Source organism: Mustela erminea, chromosome 4 (genome assembly GCF_009829155.1).
Source record: "Mustela erminea isolate mMusErm1 chromosome 4, mMusErm1.Pri, whole genome shotgun sequence".
NCBI classification, from domain to species: domain Eukaryota; kingdom Metazoa; phylum Chordata; class Mammalia; order Carnivora; family Mustelidae; genus Mustela; species Mustela erminea.
Window position 1 is genome coordinate 53,803,849 of NC_045617.1, and position 21,902 is coordinate 53,825,750.

The following is a 21,902-nucleotide window of genomic DNA, read 5'->3' on the forward strand; positions in this document are numbered from 1 at the left end:
TCAAGATATCCAAATTACGTTTTATTAATAAAACAAGTAAAAACTGATTTATCAATCTTCACATAGAACTGCAGATGAAGCTGAAAAACAAGGCCTAGTTTTAAAACAAAATGCATCAAATGTAAGGGCTTTGGGTCTATGGTCTAATTAACTAGGATTGTCGTATTTCTTCCCATATACAAGATGCAAAGCCTGGAAGTCAAGGCTCTGTATAAATCACCTGTAATAATCCTGCTTATTGAAAAAAATATCCATTTGCAGACATTTACAATGGGTGACAGTCAACATTATCTCCTCCCTTTTGCTACGTTTCAGCACTTCCCTTAGCCCCATTCTAAGCACTGACATATAATTTCATAATTCTGTTTTTAAAAGGCATACTGTTCTCTCTTTTTCTCGATTTCATTTAGTTATATACATTCCCGATCATCTGAATATTTATTTTCCTTATAAAAATATATCATCAAAATAAAGAGATGCTTGAGGTTGCTTCAGTGTTCAAGTTTGCTTGTTTTTCTTTTTTCCAGCTTTCCTTCAGTTGTCCTAAATATGACTAGCCTCATTTCATAAATACACATGATACTGCCACCAAGTCAGTTTTAGAGACAGACTGCCCCGACGGGAAAGCGCTTCAACTTCTCCCGGCATCAGGGCGGTAGGTACCGCGGCTGTTGCTGGTTTTTGAGAACCGTACTTTCCCCATAGTGATCTCTTGCGGAGGCTCTGTGGGACACCAGGCAGACGAAGCAAGCTTAACCTCGGTGCTCTGTCAGTGGGTTAAAAATGCCTTTTGTTTCAAGCTTCCCTGTGGAAGGTCAGTGTGCTGCGCCCCCCACTGCTGAAGTCGGCAACGGAGCGGGACGGAGAGACCTACGGCCCGTAGCACTTCCTGCCGGTCAGCGTGCAGCGTCTGCACGTCTTCACAGAACATGGGCACTCAGGAGGGCAAAGTACAGAGTGAGCGGAGGAGAGTTATTTTGGGCACAGTTTCATTAATGCTTTTTTATTTTAAGGCACTGCTTCTCTCAGGTAAGGCTTAAAAAGGGACATGATCGTGCTTAATCACTAACAGGAGAAAAGAAAATTAGTTAACAAAAGACTATTACGCTATACATATAGAAATATAAGAAAATAATAAGAAAAGAAATCACTTAAAGCAGACTCGAGAGATCTGTACAGTAGGAAAAGCTTTGGGACATTTCACTGCATGTTTGTACAGACAACGCATGCTGCTTTCCTTTTCATCTTTAGACCCCAGATGCTGGCTTCACAGAGTGGAGACGTTTTCAGGGAAGACAAGGACGAGGCCAAGAGTACCACAGATCAACGAAGTTCTTCCCCTATCCGTTGGCACCGTGCGGCAGCAAACAGTTTTTAAATAGTTAAACCTTGTTCCTTTTCTTCATGTTTGTAGTGTTTCACCGAAAGCTTTAAAAAAAAAAGCCATCGTTCTATTCCTTCCTCCTGTCAAAATTCAGTAGTGACATGAGGGGGAAAGGTACTGGGCACACCTGGGCATGAATATACTGAGAATCATCCTCAATGGGCTACTGGTAACACTGTACATGGTTAGGCAGCGGGCAACCGAGTCTCTCAGCAGATCCCCTTTCATGTGATGAATTTCAACTGCCCATGACATTAGACTGAGGTATTATTAGCTCTGTGGGTTGACATTTAACATTAGCACAACACCATCTCGTCACACCTTCAATTTGACAAAAATCCTACGTAGCAGTGAAACTTTTCCCCTGATGACAGACTAGTTTCTGGAACTTCTGATGTGGTTTTAGAGCTAAAGGGCCTTTTGGCTCAGAAATGCCTTGGCATCTCACACTGTTCACAGCGGATTAAGGCTGGATGGTTTAAAAAAGTACAGGCAGTACAATTCCACTGAGCCCCCTCATCATCTTCTGTGTCTTGAGTCTTTGGTGTTTTGATGGTGGACCTTTGATCTGTACGGAGGCAAAAGAACTGTCTTAGAAGCAAACAATTGCAAAGTTGTAAATTACTGGCAACTTGAAGCACCATTTGGACTGCACAGCACTAAGCAGCCTGTTGACCAATGAGCGTCTAGTCGGTCACTGACACCCACACCTGATCCGCACCCGCCCCCAGCAAGCTGGTGCTTCTCTGCTGGGGAACACAGACCAGACACGATGGGGTCACCTAACTGCCTCCTTCGGGGGGAAAAGAGCATCATTTTCTCCAGTTGGTAGCAGGAGAAAAGGGAAATCAACTCATGGGAACCAACAGCAAAGATTCCCATAATGTTACCTTAGGACTGTGAAAAGGTGTCCTACCACCATACTGACAGTAAGTCTGTGTCTCATTAAAGTTAGATTTTCGTTCCCCACTGATGAAGAACATATTATTTCTGCTTTCTACCAGGAGTGGACATTTTTGTTAAATATTCTCTATTTGCTAAAAATGTAAGCTGTGAACAACACAAATAAAAATAGAAAGATGAGCTAATTTCTGAAATTTTAACTCTATCTCAACAATAGATTTGGAGAAGTTTATCAGTGTAAAAATTCTACCTTTGTTTCTCATTTTATTTTAAAATCATATTCATTACAGAACAGTTAGAAAGAACCCTAGATTGAGGTTTGTGAGAATGGAGTTCTGCTCCTGACTCTGCTACTCACTTTCACACTTTTCTCTTCTGTGATCTTAGATAAACCACACACCCTTCAGGTCTAATTATTTCCCAGGAAGTAAAGCTACTGCAGCTTTAAGACGCTGAAGTTCCAGAGTGTTTGAAAGGATTAATGTATCTTAAAATTTTTTTTTTAATATTTTATCTATTTATTTGACAGAGAGATCACAAGCAGGCAGAAAGGCAGGCAGAGAGAGGGAAGCAGGCTTTCTGCTGAGCAGAGAGCCTGATGTGGGGCTCGATCTCAGGACCCTGAAATCATGACCTGAGCTGAAGGCAGAGGCTTAACCCACTGAGCCACCCAGGTGCCCCAATGTATCTTAAATTTAAGGAATGATTACATTCCTCCAAGGTTGTATCTAAAATGAAATTACATTTATGAAACTACTTTTTTGGAGGGAGGATCCCATTAGAAATTCAGGATATTATTCCTACAAATTAGTTTGGGGAGGTTTAAAGTAAAAGGAACATGCACTGTTGGAGCTCTCAAGGCTTACAAGTAAAGACTCAAACTATGTTAAGACACTGTATACTAATTTGCAAATTCCACTTACTCTACTGAGTTGGTAACTAAATTATATCTTTTCTGATAATTTAAAAGAAACTCACTGTATCTAGCAGGCAAAATAGAGGAAGTCAAGCTTTTATAACAAATGTAAAATAATTAAGAGATGTTTGGTATTCTGTCCCATTATTTTTAAAAAAAACGTATATTTTAAAATTATTGGAAAGCGAGAGAAGGTAGACTCCCTGCTGAGTAGGAAGCCCAACGTAGGGCTCAATCCCAGGACCTAATCCCAGGACCTAGAAATCAATGACCTGAAATGAAGGCGGATGCTTAACTGACTGAGCCACCCAGGCACCCTTCTGTCCCCCTTTAGCAGCATCTTATTTACTGATTAGTCTTAAGGAACACTTCATTGCAAAACTTTCAACTTTAGGCACTGTTCACAATTTTTAGGGATCATGACACTTTTTGCCACATTCAAGAGCAACTTGAGAATGCTATTTATAAAATAATTATTTTTTGAGTAATATAATTGAGTAATAAGAAAATATCTAAGGCATATCTAAGTAAAAATATTGGAAAAATCGAGACTCTGACAATACTAGTTTTCTAATTTCTTAAACCATATTAAAATAGTTAAAATTTTGTTTTGACTTTTTACCATATAAAATGATTTTACATTTCATACCTGGGAAACATTTTATGGACTGACTGTTTTAATTTGGGGCTCCATCCTACTTCCTAGAATTTTGGTCTCACTTAAGTGTTAGAAAATATTCCTACCTGGCACATTTAAAAAACTGTCTACCTTTTCTACTCAACTACAAAGGTTTTTAGGAAGGTGGACTATTTCTATTAATACTTTAATCTATTATTAAATATCAGCACCTTCTTCATTATTGAAGTAATATCCAGGGCAATCAATAGGGAACATATACTTTTTTTTTTTTTTTTTTAAATGAGAAATCTCCAATGGTTTTCTTATACCTGCACAATCTCATTTGCTGGTTAAACTTACAAATCTTTTTATTAGAGGTATCCGGAAACCAGAATATAAGAGGAAGTTAGACTGCAAAGGTTGGCTTGTGATTTCTGCAGTAATTTTAGCTATTTTAAAAATACAAAACACTGCAGTGTAAAGCAGAAATGCACAATCAGTTCTAATTAAATAAATCTCTATAAATGAAACTAGTAATTCTTTATTTTAGTTGAAGGCAAAATGTTTGATTCTATATTTCTCCAAAATAGCATAAATAGATAGAAGCACACAAAAGCTTCTATCTTTTGTGGAAAAGCTTTTAATATATTTTTTTCTTGTTTTCCTTTTTTGGGTAATAATTACTATATTTCAAATTTGACATGTTATAAACTTCTTAAGTATAGTTGACATACAATGTTATATTAGTTTCAGGGGTACAGCAGAGTGATCCAACAATTTTATACACTATAGGATGCTCACCATGATGTAGTTACCATCTGTCACTGTACAGAGTTATTACAATTTTATTGACTATATTCTTTCTCTATGCTGTACTTTTTAATCCCTGTGACTTAATCTATTTTATAACTGGAAGTGTGTACTATTTAATCCCTTTCACCTACTTTGCTCATCCCTCCCCACCCCAGTGACCATTAGATTGTTCTCTGTATTTATGAGTCTGAATCTAAAACAGATGTTGTTGTGTTGTTGCTGTTGATTTTCTGGATTCCACATATAAGTGAACTTATATGGTATATTATCTCTGTCTTATTTCACTTAGCATAATACTGTCTAGGTTCATTCATGCTGTTGTGAATGGGAAGATTTCATTCTTCTTTATGGCTGAATAATATTCCACTGTGCACACGTGTGCACACGTGAGCACACACACACACACACCATCTTCTTTATTCATTCATCTATCAATGGACACTTAGGTTCCTTCTGTATTTTGGTTATTATAAATAATGCTGCAAAAAACACAGGCATGCATGTATCTTTTCAAGCTACTGTTTTCATTTTCTTTGGGTAAATATCCAGCAATGGAATTACTGCACTGCATGGGATTTCTAATTTTTGAGGAACTTCCATACTGTTTTCCACAGTAGCTACACAAATTTAAGTTCCCAGCAACACTGCACAAGGGCTCCCTTTTCTCTACATCCTCATCAGTACTTTGTTATTTCTTGTCTTTTTTTTAAATTGTTTTAAATTTTTTTTGTCTTTTTGATGTTAGCTGCTCCTGACTGATGTGAGGTGTTATCTCAGTGTACTTTTGATTGGCATTTCCCTTTATGATGGGTGATACGAGCATCTTTTCATGTGTCTGTTGGCCATCTGCATGTCTTTGTTGGAAAAATGTCTATTTAAGTCCTCTGCCCATTTTAAAATTGGATTATTTGGGGGGTTTTTTGGTGTTGAGTTGTAGTAGTTCTTTATATATTTTAAATATTACTCTCTTATCAGATATATCATTTGTGAATATCTTCTCCCATTTAGTAGTTGCCTGTTTGTTTTGCGGGTGATTTTCTAGCTATGCAAAACCTTTTTAGTTTGACAACTGCTTTTGTTTTCCTTGCCTGAGGAGACATATCTAGAAAAATGTTGCTAAGGCCAATATTCAAGATATTACTGCCTATGTTTTAAGAGTTTATGATTTCAGGTCTTACCTATAGGTCTTTAATCCATTTTGAGCTTATTTTTATATATGATATATGTGGTCCAGTTTCATTCTTTTGCACAAAGCAGTCTAATAATCTCAATTAATTGAAGAGATTGTCCCCCTCCCCCCCGACTTACTTTGTTGTAGATTAACTGGTGATTTAAGTGTGGGTTTACTCCTGGGCACTCTATTCTGTTTCATTGGTCTATGTGTCTATTTTTGTGCTAGCACCGTATCTTGAAATCTGGGATTGTGATACTTCCAGCTTTGTTCTTTCTCCAGGTTGCTTTGGCTATTTGGGGTCTTTTGGGTTCCATACAAATTTTAGGCTTATTTGCTCTAGCTCTGTGAAAAATATCATTGGTATTTTGGTAGAGACTACACTGACTCTCGGTGTAGACTGCTTTGGTAGAAAAGACATTTAACAGGGTCAGTTCTTCCAATTCATGAGCATGGTATATCTTTCCATTTGTTTGTGTTGTCTTCAATTTCTGTCATCAATGTCTTACAGTTTTCGGAGTACAGGTATTTTTTCCTCATTGGTTAAATTTATTTATAGGTATTATAGTTTTCTTTGATGCAACTATGAATGGGATTGTTCTCTTAATTTCTCTTCTGCTACATTGTTGTTAGTGTATAGAAATGCAACAGATTTCTGCATATTAATTTTTATGTCCTGCAACTTTACTAAATTCATTTATTAGTTCTAATAGTTTTTTTGGTGGCGTCTTCAGGGTCTTCTATATATAGTACCATGTCATCTGCAAATAGTGACAATTTTACTCCTTCCTTATCAACTTGGATACTTTACTTTTTCTTTTCTGATTGCTGCAGCTAGGAACTTACAGTTGAATAAATGTTGAATAAAAATGGCAAAAGTGGGGATCCTTGTCTGCTTCCTGATTTTAGAGGAAAAGCTTTCAGTTTTTCACCAGTGATTCTCATGTTAGCTACAGGTTTACCATATATGGCCTTTATTTTGTTGAGGTATGTTCCCTACAAACCCACTTTGTTGAGTTTTTATCATGAAGTAATGTTGAGTTTTGTGAAATACTTTTTCTTCATCACTTTGTTAATGTGGTGGTGTATCATGCTGATTGCAGTCAAATGCTCTACCCCTGAGCTATACCCCCTGTATCATGCTGACTGATTTGGATATATTAAACCATCCTCACGTCCCTGAAATGAGTCCCACTTGATTGTGGCAGATGATCCTTTCCCTATTTTGTTGAAATGCATTTGGCAATATTTTGTTGAAGATTTTTTGCATCTATGTCCATCTGGGATTCTGGCCTATAATTCTCTTTTTTTGGTAGTATCTTTGTCGGTTTTGTTTATCAGGACAATGCTGGCCTCGCAGAATAAATATGGAAGTCTTCCTTCCTCTTTTATTTTTTGTAATAGCTTGAGAAGGATAGATACTAACTCTTCTTTAAATGTTGGCAGAATTCACCTGTGGAGCCATCTGGACTTTTGTTTGATTTTTTTTGATTCTGGATTCAATTTAGTTACTAGTAATCAGTCTGTTCAGATTTTCTTTTTTTTCCTGATTTGGTCCTGGAACAGTGTTTATTTCTAGGAATTTATCCATTTCTTCTAGGTTGTTAAAATCTTGGCATAAAACTTTTTATAGTTACCCCTTATAATCCTTTGTATTTCTGTAGTATTGGTTATTATTTCTCCTGTTTCATCTTTTTTTAATTTATTTGAGCCCTCTCTTTTTTCCTGATGTGTCTGGTTAAAGGTTTATCAATTCTGTTTATGTTTCTGTTTTATGTTTATGTTTATGGTTTCATTGCTCTTTTCTATTCTTCTTAGCTCTATTTTTGTTTATTTCTACTCTGATCTTTATTATTTCCTTTCTTCTACTAACTTTGGGCTTTGCTTGTTCTTTTTCTAGTTCCTGTAGCTATAAAGTTAGATTGGTCTGAGATTTTCCTTGTTTCTTGAGGTATGCCTCTATCACCATAAACCTCCCTCTTAGAACTGGTTTTGCTACATTCCAAAGAATGTGAACCTGTGCTTCCATTTTCATTTGTCTCCAGGTATTTTTTGATATCCTCTGTGATTTCTTCACTGATGTACTGATTGTTAAATATGTTGTTCAGCCTCCACATATTTCCCCCCCCCCCAATTGTTCCCTTGTAATTGACTTCTAGTTTTATAGCACTGTGATTGGAAAGATGCTTGACATGATTTCAGTTTTCTTAAGTTCATCAAGACCTGTTTTGTGGCCTAACATGTGAACTCTCCTGGAGAATGTTCCATGTGTACTTGACATTATATATTCTGTTGTTTTTGGATGAAATGCTCTTTATCTATCTGTTAAGTCCATGTGTTCTAATGGGTTGTTCATAAGACACTGTTTCCTTATTTTCTGTTTGGAAAACCTCTTCATTCATCAATGAGTGTACAGTTCAAGTTCCCTACTATTATTATATCACTATCAATTTTTCTCTTTATGTCTGTTAATATTTGCTTCATATATGTAGGTGCTCCTTTGCTGGGTGCATAGAGATTTACAATTGTCATATCCTTTTGTTGATTTCCTTCCTTATCATTACATAATGCCCTCTTTTGTTTCATTACAGTCTTTGTTTTAAAGTCTACTTTGTCTGATGTAAGTGCTGCTACCCCAGTTTGTTTGCTTCAATCTGCATGGAGTATCTTTTTCCATCCCTTTCTTTTCAGTATCTTTAGGTCTGAATTGAGTCTTTTGTAGGGAGCATATAGATAAGCCTTGTTATTTTACCATCCAGTCACCCCATCTCTTTGACTGGAGGATTCAGACCATTTATATTTAAAGTAATTACTGATAGGTATGTCCTTATTGCCATTTTGTTGTTTTCTGGTTGTTTCTGTAGTTCTTCTATGTTCCTTTCTTGTGTTGATGGCTTTCTTTAACGTTATGCTTGGATTCCTTTCTATTTATTTTTTGTGTATCTATTGTAGGCTTTTGGTTGGTGGTCACCATGAAGTTTGTATGTAACATCCAAAGTATACAGCAGTCCCTATGAAGCAGATGATCACTGCAGTTCAAACACACTTTAAAAGTACTACATTTTTACTTTCTCCTCTGTGTTTTATGTAAATGTCCTATTTCTGTCTTTTTATTTTGTGAGTCCCTTAATTTTTTTTAAGATATAGTTGAGTTTACCACTTTTGTCTTCATACTAAGCTTTATAAGCAATTGATCAACTATCTTTACTATATGTTTGGTCTCACCTGGAAAATTTTTTCATTTCATTATTTTCTTATTTCTAGTTATGGCCTTTTCTTGTCCCTTTAACATTTCTTATGAGGCTGGATTAGTGGTGATGGACTCTAACTTTTGTTTATCTGGGAAACTCTAGCTTTCTAATTCTAAATGATAATCTTGCTGAATAGTATCTTGGTTGTAGGTTTTTTTCCTTTCAGAACTTTGAGTATATCATGCCACCCCCTCTGGCTGCAGCTTCTGTTGCAAAATCAGCTGATAGTCTTGTGGGGTTTTTCTTTATATAAAACTAGTTCCTGTTCTCTTCGACATTTTAAGTCTGTGTCTTGGTGTGAACTTCTTTGGGCTCATCTTTTTTGAGACTCTCTGTGCTTACTGAACCTGGATTTATGTTTCCTTCCCCAGGTTAGGGAAGTTTTCAACTATCATCTCTTAAAATAGCTTTTCTGCCCCTTCCTCTCTCTCTCTCTCCTCCTTCTGGGACCTCAGTAATGTGAATATTATTCTTGATGCCCCAGAGTCTCTTAACCTGTCCTCGTTTGTTGACATTCTTTTTTCTTTTTGCTGTTCAGCTTGGGTGCTTTCTATTACCCTGGCTCTAGATAATTGATCGGTTCCTCTGCATCCTCTAATCTGCAGCTGATTCCCTCCAGTGTATTTTTTATTTCACTACTTGTATTCTTCAAATCTGATTCTTTTTATATTTTTTTATCTCTTTGTTGAAGTTCTCAGTGAACTCAACCACTCTTCTCTCAAGTTTGATGAGCATCTTTATAATCATTACTTTTAAATTCTTTATCAAGTAGATTTGTTTCATTTAGCTCCTTTTCTGAATTTGTTTGTAGGACATTCCTCTGTCTCATTTTGTTTGACTTTTCTGTGTTTGTTTCTATGAATGAGGCAACGGAGCTACCTCTCCCAGTCAGGAAGGAGAGGCTCTGTGTAGGAAGGTCCCTGTATAGACTGCATGTGCCTGGCAGTTTTGGCTGGCTGGTGGTAGCTGTAGGAAGTGTGAGCTGAGTCTGATGGTACTCTGTGAAGGGATGCCCTGGTAGAATGGCTGGAGCTGCACTGGGTACAGGCTGGGGAAGAGGCATAAGTCCTGCTGAGAGGGTAGGCTGGCTACAGTGACTAGACTCTGCTCCCATTTATGTGATCAAGGAGGTGGGAGAAGGCAAACATGGTGCTTGCTTGCACTTCTGACTCCAGAGTAAGTTCCAGCAGTTCTCCACCATTTGGTAGAAGCTCTAGAGTTGGTATATGGGTTTTCTTCACTAATACGTCTCCCTTTATTTTATTTTTTTAAAAATATATTTATTTATTTATTTATTTGAGAGAAAGAGCACAAGTGGAGGTGGGGCAGAGGGAGAGGGAGAAGACTCCCCACTGAGCAGGGAGCCTGATGTGGGATCCTAAGACCCCAGGACCATGACTGAACTAAAGGCAGACACTTAACCGACTGTGCCACCCAGGTGTCCCTCTAGTTGCCCTTTAAATCACAGCTTTTTTGTTGGGGGGGGGGCAAGGTGGGCAGATCTGTGCATGGGTCCCTCAGTGCTCTCTCTCTGTCTGCAGTTCACAGTGTAGGGGTTGGGGTTCCCATGGTTACTGTGATTCCATCTCTTCTTCCAATGGCTATGTGGTCCTTCCACCCTTTATTATGCAGAAGCTGTTTAATCAGCCTTAGTTCTTCAGGAGGAACTGTTCTATATGGAGGTGTAGATATGGTATGTCCATGGGAAGAGGTGGGTTTAGGTTCTTCATATGACACCATCTTGGATCCTTTCCCTTGACATATTATAAATTTAAGGAAAGGCTTCCATCTGTGCTTTCTACTGTTCTAGCTTTCCTTACTTTTTATCACCATGAAAAGCTTCACACTTATAAATAAATAGAGCATAGTGAAATAAACCCTCATGTTCTTATCCTGCTTCAATTGTCAAGACCAATCTTATTTCATCTATTTTCCACCGCAACCTCCATATACTTTTTCCTACACTCAACACGTAAGTAGTGGATTATGCTGAAGCAAAACAGGAAATCTTTTCATAAGAAAAAATCTAGTTAATTTTTGAGAGAGTGAAAAGATCATATTAAAGTAACTCTCATTCAGAGTCTGGAAATACCCACTTTGCCTATTTTAAGGAGCTAGGTTATGCCACTGTTCTCTTTATCCTTTTATTCAATTAAAGTCCAACTGGCATTTAGTATTTTAACCACTGCTTACTGTGACAAAATAATCTTACTTTCGCTCTTCTGTAATAATAGTTCATTGCATTCCACCTATCTATGTTTAGAAATACTAAACAAACAAACACACCATGAAGATAACGACTAATCCTAATCGAATTATATTTAAACAAAAATGAGGGAGTGGAGAGAACAGGATATTGAATGAGACTGCGAAAAGTCTTGTAACAAACCAAAGAGTTAGTAACATGCCTATTCTTTCTCATTTCTCTATTTTAATTCCTAGAGTAAAAAAATCCACACACATATTTTGACATCCCTTCATTACATGTGTATACAAATCTGATTACCAATGATGTAAAATGATAGTAGGTGATAATTTTCAATAATCATTCATTTGAAATTCAGAGTATTGTGATTATACAGAATTATGCATAAACATAATACTCATGAAAAAAAAACTTCCCTAAAGTATTGTTCTCATCAGTTATCTAAAATTTTAAAGAGTACAAATTTTACTGTTTTTTTTTTCCCCAAGACTTGCTATTTTAGGAGTATATAATGAATCCTAAGGACATGAATATTACTTTTAAAGAGCTAAGTACATTACACTTCTGCATGCTCCCCCAACCCCAACATGTAAGTGAAAATAAGCAACTATCTTCCTAATGAATTCATCCACGAATGCCAAAGTTTGAAGCACTTATAGAATGGAAGGCTGCTAAGAACAAAATTTTCTAAAATCTTGGTTTTCAAAATGTAATGGTTTTCACACATAATGAATACACTAACCTTTGGGTTTTGGTGGCACAGGACCTACAAATCCAATATTGTCATAAAAGTTATGAATAGCGCTGGGATTAAAATGTGGTCCTGAAATATATAAAAAGTAAATGTATCAATGTTTATAGCTCAAAAATATTTTATTTTTTAAAAAGCAAATATTTTCTTTCTAAAAAATGTCACAGTATAAATAGAAGAAATGCTTTCATTTATTTTGTACCTCTAATCTCAAATTACATGTAAGGATGTCAAAACAGCCAAGGAAGGTATAATACAGTGCTCACAACAGATGTTTAAGTGGTAAACGGGGGAAAAAGTCCAACTTAACTGTTAGTTAGACAGTAACAGAATTACAACTAGACCACTGTTCTATGTGCCAAGTTAAAATAACTGACAATTTAACAATTTAAAATATAATTTCAAATGATCAAACATGATCTTAAGCAACTAAATAAATAGCTTGGCCCCAAATAAGTATTAAAAACCTTGCACTAATTAAATATAATGGTTCAGATGACAAAAGGAGTAAGTTAAGAACTATGGTTGCTAGATCAGCACTAAATTCCTTTTTCTCGCTTTTTAAACTACGGCATCTTCAGAGAGTATTTCAAGATACATGAGTTATGGAGGTTTTAAAAGAAAATACAACATTATCATCTTTCAACTTGATGGATTTTCAGCACACATTTAAAAAGAGTAATTAAGAACTTCTTTTTTGTTGGTTTCCTTCTCTTATCCTGTCTTTTCCATTTCATATATTTCTATTATTTCCCTAACTTCAGCATTAGGTTTTAGTTATAAAATTTCCTGTTAGTTATCTAAGGAACTGACTTAAATTGTCAAGATTTTTTGCTACAATAACCAACTATTGCTTATCAGGAATAGCTCAAGTTTTCATAATAAGCTTTCATAATAAGCTATCCTTGTTCTAAAAATGTGTAAGCCACATTTTTATTCCCTTCTCTGTTTTATCAATTAAGAAAGTGCCATTAGGGTGGGGATGCCTTTTTAACTATGTTCTTAAAAGCATGATTATAAAAAAAAAAAAAAAAAAAAAAGCATGATAAAGCATGATTCTCAAAAGATAAAAGGAAATAGGAAAAAGACATGAGTACCTATATTTTAACCTTATTAAATATTATAAAAATATTATAAATATTATACATTCTACTAATATTTAACAGCAATACTTTTGACAACATAGCCATAATCACTGTCTTCCCTTAACATGAGAATAGAGCAGGTTTGAATAATACAAATCTTATCAAATTATTCATAAGCCAAATACATAATTTCTTCTGGAAGAGAAACACAATAGTTTTTAGTACTATCTGGCTCCCAAGTCAAACCTGAGACAATTGAAGATTATAACTGCTAAGTTTGTATTCAGCCACAGGAAAAGAGCTGGCAAATTAATACAATGAATTTCAGTTGAAGATGCACTGAACTTTACCTCGGGCTTGAAAAAGATCAATTTCTTTGGTTAAGCAGTCAATGTCAATCTGGAGTTGTCTATTACAACTTCTCAACTGCTGCATTTCTTCGAGCTGAAAAATAATTCCGTGTGAGAAGGATCTGCATTGAATTCTCTTGTCATTAGTTAAGAGTGGAGTTTGGCAGGGGAGGGCGAGGGCAAAGAAACAAGTATGAATTGCGAGCACTTCTAAAAAAACCAGATCAGCTTTTTACACCTACGACAGATTGCTGATTCTCATGTTCAAGCACAGAGGTCACAAGAGTTACAGACTTACTGAAGGTATTTGGGATATGGAATTTGATCTTTTCAGGCGCCTTCTAGTTAGATTATTTTCCATTTCATTGACCTCAGATTTTAGTTTATCCAGCTTTTTCTTTTGAATCTCAAGTTCTCTTTGAAGTCGTTCCATTCTGGCCTTCTGGTGTACCAACAGAGCTGCAACACATATTAGTAAACATGAGGACCCACCCACTTTAGTCAGTTAACCTTTAAGCTGCCTTGGGAAAACAAAACAAGTAAATATTTCTGCAACAAACAAGAGTATGCCAAGATACCTTAAAAAAAACTATTCTGAGTTTAAATGTTTAAAATTTCAAAATTTTTAACTCGCAAATTATTTTAATTATTTAAGCAGACAAACATAATTACTTGTTTAAAATTTTTTTAAAAAAGTGTTTGGATAAACCCCCTTTCTGGCTAAGGACAGTACTTTTAGTAGCTATTACTTCTCTAAATGCTCCAGTCTAGTCAACTACTCTAGTAACTACTATTTAATTAACATCTGACCCCCTGAAAGGTTAAGACCTTCAACTCTAAGAAGCCTGATGTGTTGGACCCTGCTAAGGTATTCTAATATGAACACTTTGCAGACATTTTCAAAGGGAATGTGGGTTAAGCTAAATCCATTTTGATGTATGCAATAAATAAAACAAAGCAATTTCAATACATATAAATGTTATCATTAAATTTTTTTTTTTTTTTTTTAAGAGAGAGTGCAACCATGTGAGCAGGGGTGGGGGACAGGGGACAAAGGGAGAGAGATCATCTTAAGTAGGTTCCACATTCAGTGCAGAGCCTGATACGGTACTCAATCTCAAGACCCTAAGACCATGACCCTAGCTGAAATCAAGAGTTGGACACTTAACCAACTAAGCTACCTACGCAGCTCCAAACTGAGAAACATTAGTATTAAATTATTCAAGTCACAAAGTAAAAATGATACCACATAGAGAAATCACTCATATTTTGTGAAAATATTTTCCTAAGGTTTTTTTTTTTTTTTTTTTTGAGAGAGAGTGTGCGTGCAGGCACAGGTTAGGGAAGGGGTAGAGGGGGAGAGAGAATCTTAAGCAGGCTCCATGCTCTACACAGAGCACGACAAGGGGCTCGATCTCATGACCCTGAGGATCATGATCCAAGCTGAAATCAAGACTTGGATACTTAACTGACACCCACGTTCCTTTATTTTCCTAAGATTTTTAAAGAAAGAAATTATGTAAATCAGACTTGTAGCATGAATGATAAACTGCATGGGAAACTTTCTTAAGTCATAAAAATCAGTGTATGTTCTTATGATTAATCCTTGGACAACGTAAGCCTCCTTTTTAGGGTACTGGACTGGAAGTGAAGATAACCTGTGGCCACTTTTGTAAAAAGTCAGCTTGGGATGATTCTATCATGAGAAAACAGGTGGATTTAGAAAAGTACAGTTAACAACCTTTAAAAAGGAAAACTATTAAAATGAAAAACTCAAGTAGATTAAACAGAAGATTAGATTAATGCTGAATAGTCATCTTCAATTAATCTCAAATTTTATGAATCTAAAAAATAAGAAAAAGACTATGGCACATTTGGGCTATTCAACCTAGCAGTGTATTCTAGAACCAGAATTGGGTATGGAAGGGAGGAGGCTATTAGGCTTAAGTACTTCAAAATTAACCTTAAATGGTAGGTAATCCTGCCCCCCCCACCTCCGCCAAAATCTGACACTGTTCTAATCCATAGACGCTTTGTCTGTAATTCTCCTTTCTTATTTATTGGAAGAAATAAATACTTGGGCATAATGTTTCAAGTTTTAAAACCATGGCTGATTCTTTTTTGATAAACACTAAAACACTGTTAACCTTCCTCCCATTTTAATACATATTTTGTGACTTCAGGGAGGTGTTTTTGGAGATAAACATGTTCTTGGTTGAAAACTTGCTGTGTCTTTGTTACTTTCCTATCAAGCTTGTTTTGTCAGACTTTTATTCAAATTGGCTTATTTATGTGGCTTATTTATCAAGAGTTTTATCTATCTATATCCAAAATATAATTCTAAATAAGGGTTTGTTCATTCTCCTAAAAGAAGACGGGGGTGTAGGCTGTTATTTTTTGACTGGGACACAAAGAGAAGAAAAGCTGGAAGCAGGACTATAGTGAGAATGAATGACAAGGCAAAGGAAGATGAGGAATAATATACTTTCCTTCATTTCTCAACTCCAACCATCTACTGACGATGTGTCTCAAGTGGCATTATTTAGAAATTTGTTCAAATCTGTCATTACTTATAAGTAGCATTTCTTAAAATTAATACTCAAAAATTTCTCCCTAATGACTAAATCCTTCAATATTCTCTAATGACTAAATGATGGTTTATATTTACGCTGAAATTATAAAACAAGATATACATTTGTCGTACTCTTCAATATTATATTATGAAGCAGGGATGAGAACAGATTTCCTAAGAAACTGAAACCCAACTTATAACACATTTGAGTGATCAAAATTTATACTGTAAGGGCAGAGAGTGAACCACAGGGTGAGAAATTATTATGACAATTATCCCCAGGCTAGTGATTTCTTTGGAGTGTCTGTCAGAAGCAAATGCAAACTGACTGTCAGCAATCCACTTCTACTACCAGTGAGCTATTACTAAGGGATCCATACGGAAAAACTGAAGAGAAGCTCTCAATAGAAAAGTATGACCAAACAAGAAAATGATCTACCATGAGAATCAATGGCCCAGAAAGAGCCCCCACACTCAAATTAAAAGACAGGTTAAAGAATAGGAAAAGATATTTACAAATGATGTATCTGATAAAGGGTTAGCATCCAAAAACTACAAAGAACTTATAAAACTCACCATCCCAAAACCAAATAATCTATCCAGTTAAGAAATGGGCAGAATACACGAATAGACATTCTTCCAAAGAAGACATCCAGATGGCTAATAGATACACGAAAAGATGCTCAACGTCACTCACCATCAGGGAAATACAAATCAAAACTACAATGATATATCACCCCACACATGTCAGAATGGCTAAAGTTAACAAGGGAAACAGATGTTGGGGAGGATGCAAAGAAAGGGGAACCCTTTGCATTTCTGGTGGAAATGCAAACTGGTGTAGCCACTCTGGAAAACAGTGTGTTAGTTCCTCAAAAGGGGAGATTGCACTACTAGGTATTTACCCAAAGGATACAAAAATACAGATTCAAAGGGGGTATGTGCACCCTGATGTTTAAAGCAGCCTTATCAAGAATAGCCAAACTATGGAAAGAGCCCAAGTGTCCATCAACTAATGAATGGATAAAGAAGCTGTGGTACACACATACACACACATACACACACACACCCCACACACAATGGAATATTACCCAGCCATAAAAAAGAATGAAATCTTGCTTTTACAACAATTTGGATAGAGCTAGGGTACATATGCTAAATAAAATAAGTCAGTCAGAGAAAGACCAGTATCTTATTTTACTTAAATGTGAGATATAGGAAACAAATAGATGAACATATGAGAGAAAGAAGTGGATAGCAAAAAAAGAGAAAGAGGGTGGCAAACCATAAGAGACCCTTAAACAGAGGGTCAGGGACACTTAAACAGAGAACAAACAGGCTTAATGGAGGGAGGTAGGTGGGGGATGGGCTAAGTGGGTGATGGGCATTAAGGAGGGCACTTGGGATGAGCACTGGGTGTTCTATGTAAGTGAGGAACCACTAAATTCTACTCCTGAAACCAATATTACACTATGTGTTAAACTAACAGAATTTAAATAAAAATCTGGAAAGAAAAAAAAAAAGGAAAAGTACCATAAACAACTCTAGAAATGAGAAATATAGTCAGTGAAATGAAAAAAATCAAACAAATGAAACAGCAGATTAGACAAAGTAAAAGACAGTTAGTGACCTGGAAGATAAATCTAAGATCATTACCCAGACACAGAGATAAAGCGACAGCAAACATTAAAGGGGTTAAAAAATCTCATATAAGTCTAAAAAGGAGTTCCAGAAGAGGATAACAGAAAGAATGGAGGAGAGGCAAAATTTGAAGAGATGCTTGCTGAAAATGTTCCAAAACTAAATAACAGAATCTAGAAGATAATGCAATAATTTGATCCTCTAGATTATCAGAGCATGGATGAATAAATACATTTTTAGATAAAGTTTAGGGGAATTTACCAACCACAGATTGCGGCTGAAAGAACTACTAATGTTTTTTGATAAGACGGAAATTAATACAAAAGGAAGAACAGATGAATAAATTCAAATAAAGTTCTAACTCTAAAACAGTGGAGAAGGACCACGGCAGTGGGTGGGGTAGCATAAATTGCTTAGAAAAAAATAAAACCAGAACATTAGAAAATAACAAGAAATTGGAAATGTGAAGACCAGACAAGCATTCTAAGGTCTTAAAAGTATTTAGGAATACTCTCAAATGTTGCTAAACCAAATACACATGTTGGGGCACCTGGTTGGCTCAGTAAGTAGAGCGTGTGATTCTTGATCTTGGGGTCATTGACCATAAGCCCCATATTGGGCGTGAAGCCTACTTAAAAAAAAATACACACACATGTTAACTATTTAGGGATCACTACTAGAGAAAGCTAAATAGAATGCAGTTTCTAAATTAAAAGACCAAATAAAAGGAGAAATAATAATACCAATAGATGGCAGGAAAGAAGGAAAAAAGACCAAAAAAAAGAAAATAAAAAAATCATGACAAGAATAATTCCAAATATATCAGTAATCACAACTGTAATTTAATAAAATATATTTGTTTAGATACAAGAGACCTGCACATTAGATTCTTTAAAATTTGGGTATACGCTGTTCATAAGAACACATTTAAAACAATTCATTCACACATTTTTTTAATATATTGAGTCTACTTATGAAATCAATGAACAGGAAAAATTCCTGCCCTTGTGGAGCTTACACTATAGAGGTAGGAGAGGTGTGTATGTGTGTGTGTGTGGTGTGTGTGTGTGCAAGAACAAGGCCCTAAAGAAGTGGTCAACAAACTGGACCACTGGACAAAAACAGCCCACTGCCTGTTCTGCGGAAAAAAAGTTTTACCAGAGTACAGCCAAGCTTACTTGTTTACTTACTGTCTGTAGCTGTTTTTGTGTTACAACAGCAGAAGTGATGAGCTATGACAGAAATTGCACGGCTTGCAAAATCATACAGTTTATTTACTATTTGGCCCTTTATCAGATCATGTGGAGACTTGATCATATTAGGAAGTTTGAGTAGAAGGGGACTCATCATAGCACAAAAAGGTCAGGAGTAAAAGGACTAAAGTAAAATAAATATTTTGTGCTTTGGGTACCACTCGAAGAGACACAAAATAAAAGGAGTCAATTGCTGGGGATATTCAAAGTCTGTGTTACGCTAAAGGCAACATCAACTCCCGAACCCAGCTCTGCACCTCACTGAACTGACTCAGCCCTTTAATAACCCACAGAAAAGAGAGGTGTTCTTGTTTCTGGGTGTAAATACTACTTATCTTGTCTCTTCTTTTTTTTTTTTTTTTTTTTTTTTTTTACACACAACATTTGGCATTTAACAAGAAATTATGAGACACACAGAAAGCAAGAGAAAAACCCAACATCACCAAGAGATAAGGCAATCAACAGAACCACACTAAAAGATGACCCAGATGCTAGAACTACCTGATGGAATTTAAAAATAACTGTGATTAATATGTTAAAGGATCTAGTTAAAAAGGTGGACAACAGGCAGGAATGAAGAGATAATCTAAGAAATGTAAATTATAAAAGAAGGGCAAATGCTGGAAATTAAATATGGCATCAGAGAAAACGGATTCTTAACAGGGGCACCTGGGTGGCTCAATCATTAAGCATCTGTGTTAGGCTCCAGTCATGATCCCAAGGTTCTGGGACCAAGCCCCGCCTCGGGCTCCTTCCTCAGTGGGAAGCCTGCTCTCCCCTCTCCTGCTGTCTCTCCCCTTTGTTGGGTTCCCCCTCCAGCTCTCTGTCAAATAAATAAAATCTTTAAAAAAAAGATTCCTTCAACAGACTTACCAGCATATTGGACATGGAAGAATCAGTGAACTTGAGAGACAGAAATTACCCAAACACAAAGAAAAAATTGAAAAAAAAGAACAAAGCATCCAAGAGATGCAGGAAATATCAAACAGTCTAATAATACACATGTAATCAGTGAAAAACAAGTCTGAAGAAATATTTGAAGAGATAATGGGAAAATATCTTCTAAACTTAAGGAAAGACAACAAATCACAGATTAAAGAAGCCCAGAGATCTCCAAGCAGTATTAAAACAAAACAAACCAGACATACCATAGTCAAACTACTGAAAACCAAAGATACAGAGAAAATCTTGGCCAGTAGAGAAGTGTTTTTTTTTTTCTTCCCCTTAAGAGATTTATTTATTTACTTCGGAAAGACAGGGCATGTATGGGAGTGGAGGTTGGGGGAGCAGCAGAGGGAGACAGAATTCTCGAGCAGACTCCCTGCTGAGCACAAAGCCTGACAGGGAGCTTGATCCCCGGGCACCAAGATCCAAGATCATGAAGGGTGCCAAGATCCAAGATCATGAAGTAGGCCAAAATCGAAAGCTAGTTGCCCTTGGTTGGGCAGGTGCCCCCACTAGAGAAGTTTTGAAAGTGACCAGATGAGTATAAAATCAAAATAAACCAAGTGTAGTAATACCCACTTCAGAAAAAAAAAAGTTTTGAAAGTGACCAGATGAGTATAAAATCAAAATAAACCAAGTGTAGTAATACCCACTTCAGAAAAAAAAAAAAAAATTGACTTTAGGGCAAAGTATGTTATGAGATAAAGAGGCTTCTTAATGATAAAATTCGGGGAGGGGGGTAGCTAGCATCCAACTTTGTTTCGAAAACTTATAGAAGAACATTCAAATTTATTTTCCAACCAGTGTATCTCAGAACATACATTCCAGGACAGGGGCTGAACACTCTTCCAGTCAGAGAGAGCTCCATTAGTAATCCCCAATATGATAGTTTTTGTTTCTATCAAAATACGAAAGTAAACCACAGAGTTGAGAGCTAGACAGAAGACCAATGTTAGCAGGAGATACCCTTTAACAACAGCCAGAAATCTGATTCAAAAAAGATTTAGAAAAATGAAGGAGCCAGAGCTGCTGAAGGTTGTGGGGGTATTTTGAAGTTAAAGAGTAAATTCTTCAGAATGTTTCTGAAATAGAAAAAAATATTACATTCATAAAGAGAGACGTTTTTACAATGGCTAATGACATGGCTTGCCTTTGGGGAAAATGGCAAGATATATCCTATGATTAGCCTGAAGCCCTAAAGTAAAATATTGTGAATCCATAGTCTGAGAATTTATGAGAGATTTCTTTTCAGTGAAAACAAAAACTTAGAGCAGAGTTATAATGACTATATTACTTAGAAGTGACAAATGTAGTTTATAGACTATTCGGGATTTCTTAAGTATGTCTGTCAATTATAAACAAAATAAAAAGTGCTCTGAAGATAGCAGGAGAGATATATGACTCTCTCTTTCTTAGCAATTCTTTCTTCTAAGGGCCTGGATTTTTATGTGTCTAGTTTACTTTCATTTGAGGCTTGGGATTTTTAGATAGAAATCTGGGAAAGATGAATGACAAAGAAAAGAGGGGTGTGAAGGTAAATCATGAAAATTCAGCTAAAGCCAATGAACTCTTGTTCTCTAGTTGTGGTCTGTCTCCTAATTTTAACTTCTACCATATAAACCATTATACAGTACATACACATAAGAACCGTTATCAGACTCGTAGTGAAGAAAATTAATTACAGTCATTAAAAAAAAATTATTTGAAAGACTGAGTGAGAGAAACCATGAGTTGGGGAGCAGGGGAGCCAGGTTGGGCAGAGGGAGAGGGAGAGGGATAAGCAGACCAGGGAGCTTGATATGGGGCTGGATCCCAGGACCTTGAGACAGTCACCTGGGCGCCCCAATTACAGTATTTTTATAAATAAGACCCTTTTGGTCTGAATCAGGCTCTACCTAAGGAAGTTAGCTTTCACAGTCCTTCATTCTTATATATAAACCAACAGCCATGGATCACCACATATTTCAGTAACATTTGACATGTAAAAGACCTAGATAAAGAGAAAGATTAAACCCAGATTAAGCAGAGATAATTCAGGAGCT

General features: G+C 36.2%; 1 protein-coding gene across 6 annotated transcripts in view; it reads right to left on the reverse strand.

The window, feature by feature from the left end:
* Positions 1–21,902, reverse strand: part of TAB2 (TGF-beta activated kinase 1 (MAP3K7) binding protein 2) — a 91,028-nt gene continuing 69,126 nt past the window's right edge. For all 6 annotated transcript variants that reach the window (XM_032339282.1, XM_032339279.1, XM_032339280.1 and 3 more), the window contains 4 exons: positions 13,748–13,908; positions 13,450–13,543; positions 12,006–12,086; positions 1–1,952 (listed from right to left, as the gene is read on the reverse strand). In XM_032339282.1, the coding sequence (XP_032195173.1) occupies positions 1,810–1,952; positions 12,006–12,086; positions 13,450–13,543; positions 13,748–13,908 (479 nt within the window). In that variant the 3' untranslated portion in view covers positions 1–1,809. The remainder of the gene's footprint in view (positions 1,953–12,005; positions 12,087–13,449; positions 13,544–13,747; positions 13,909–21,902) is intronic.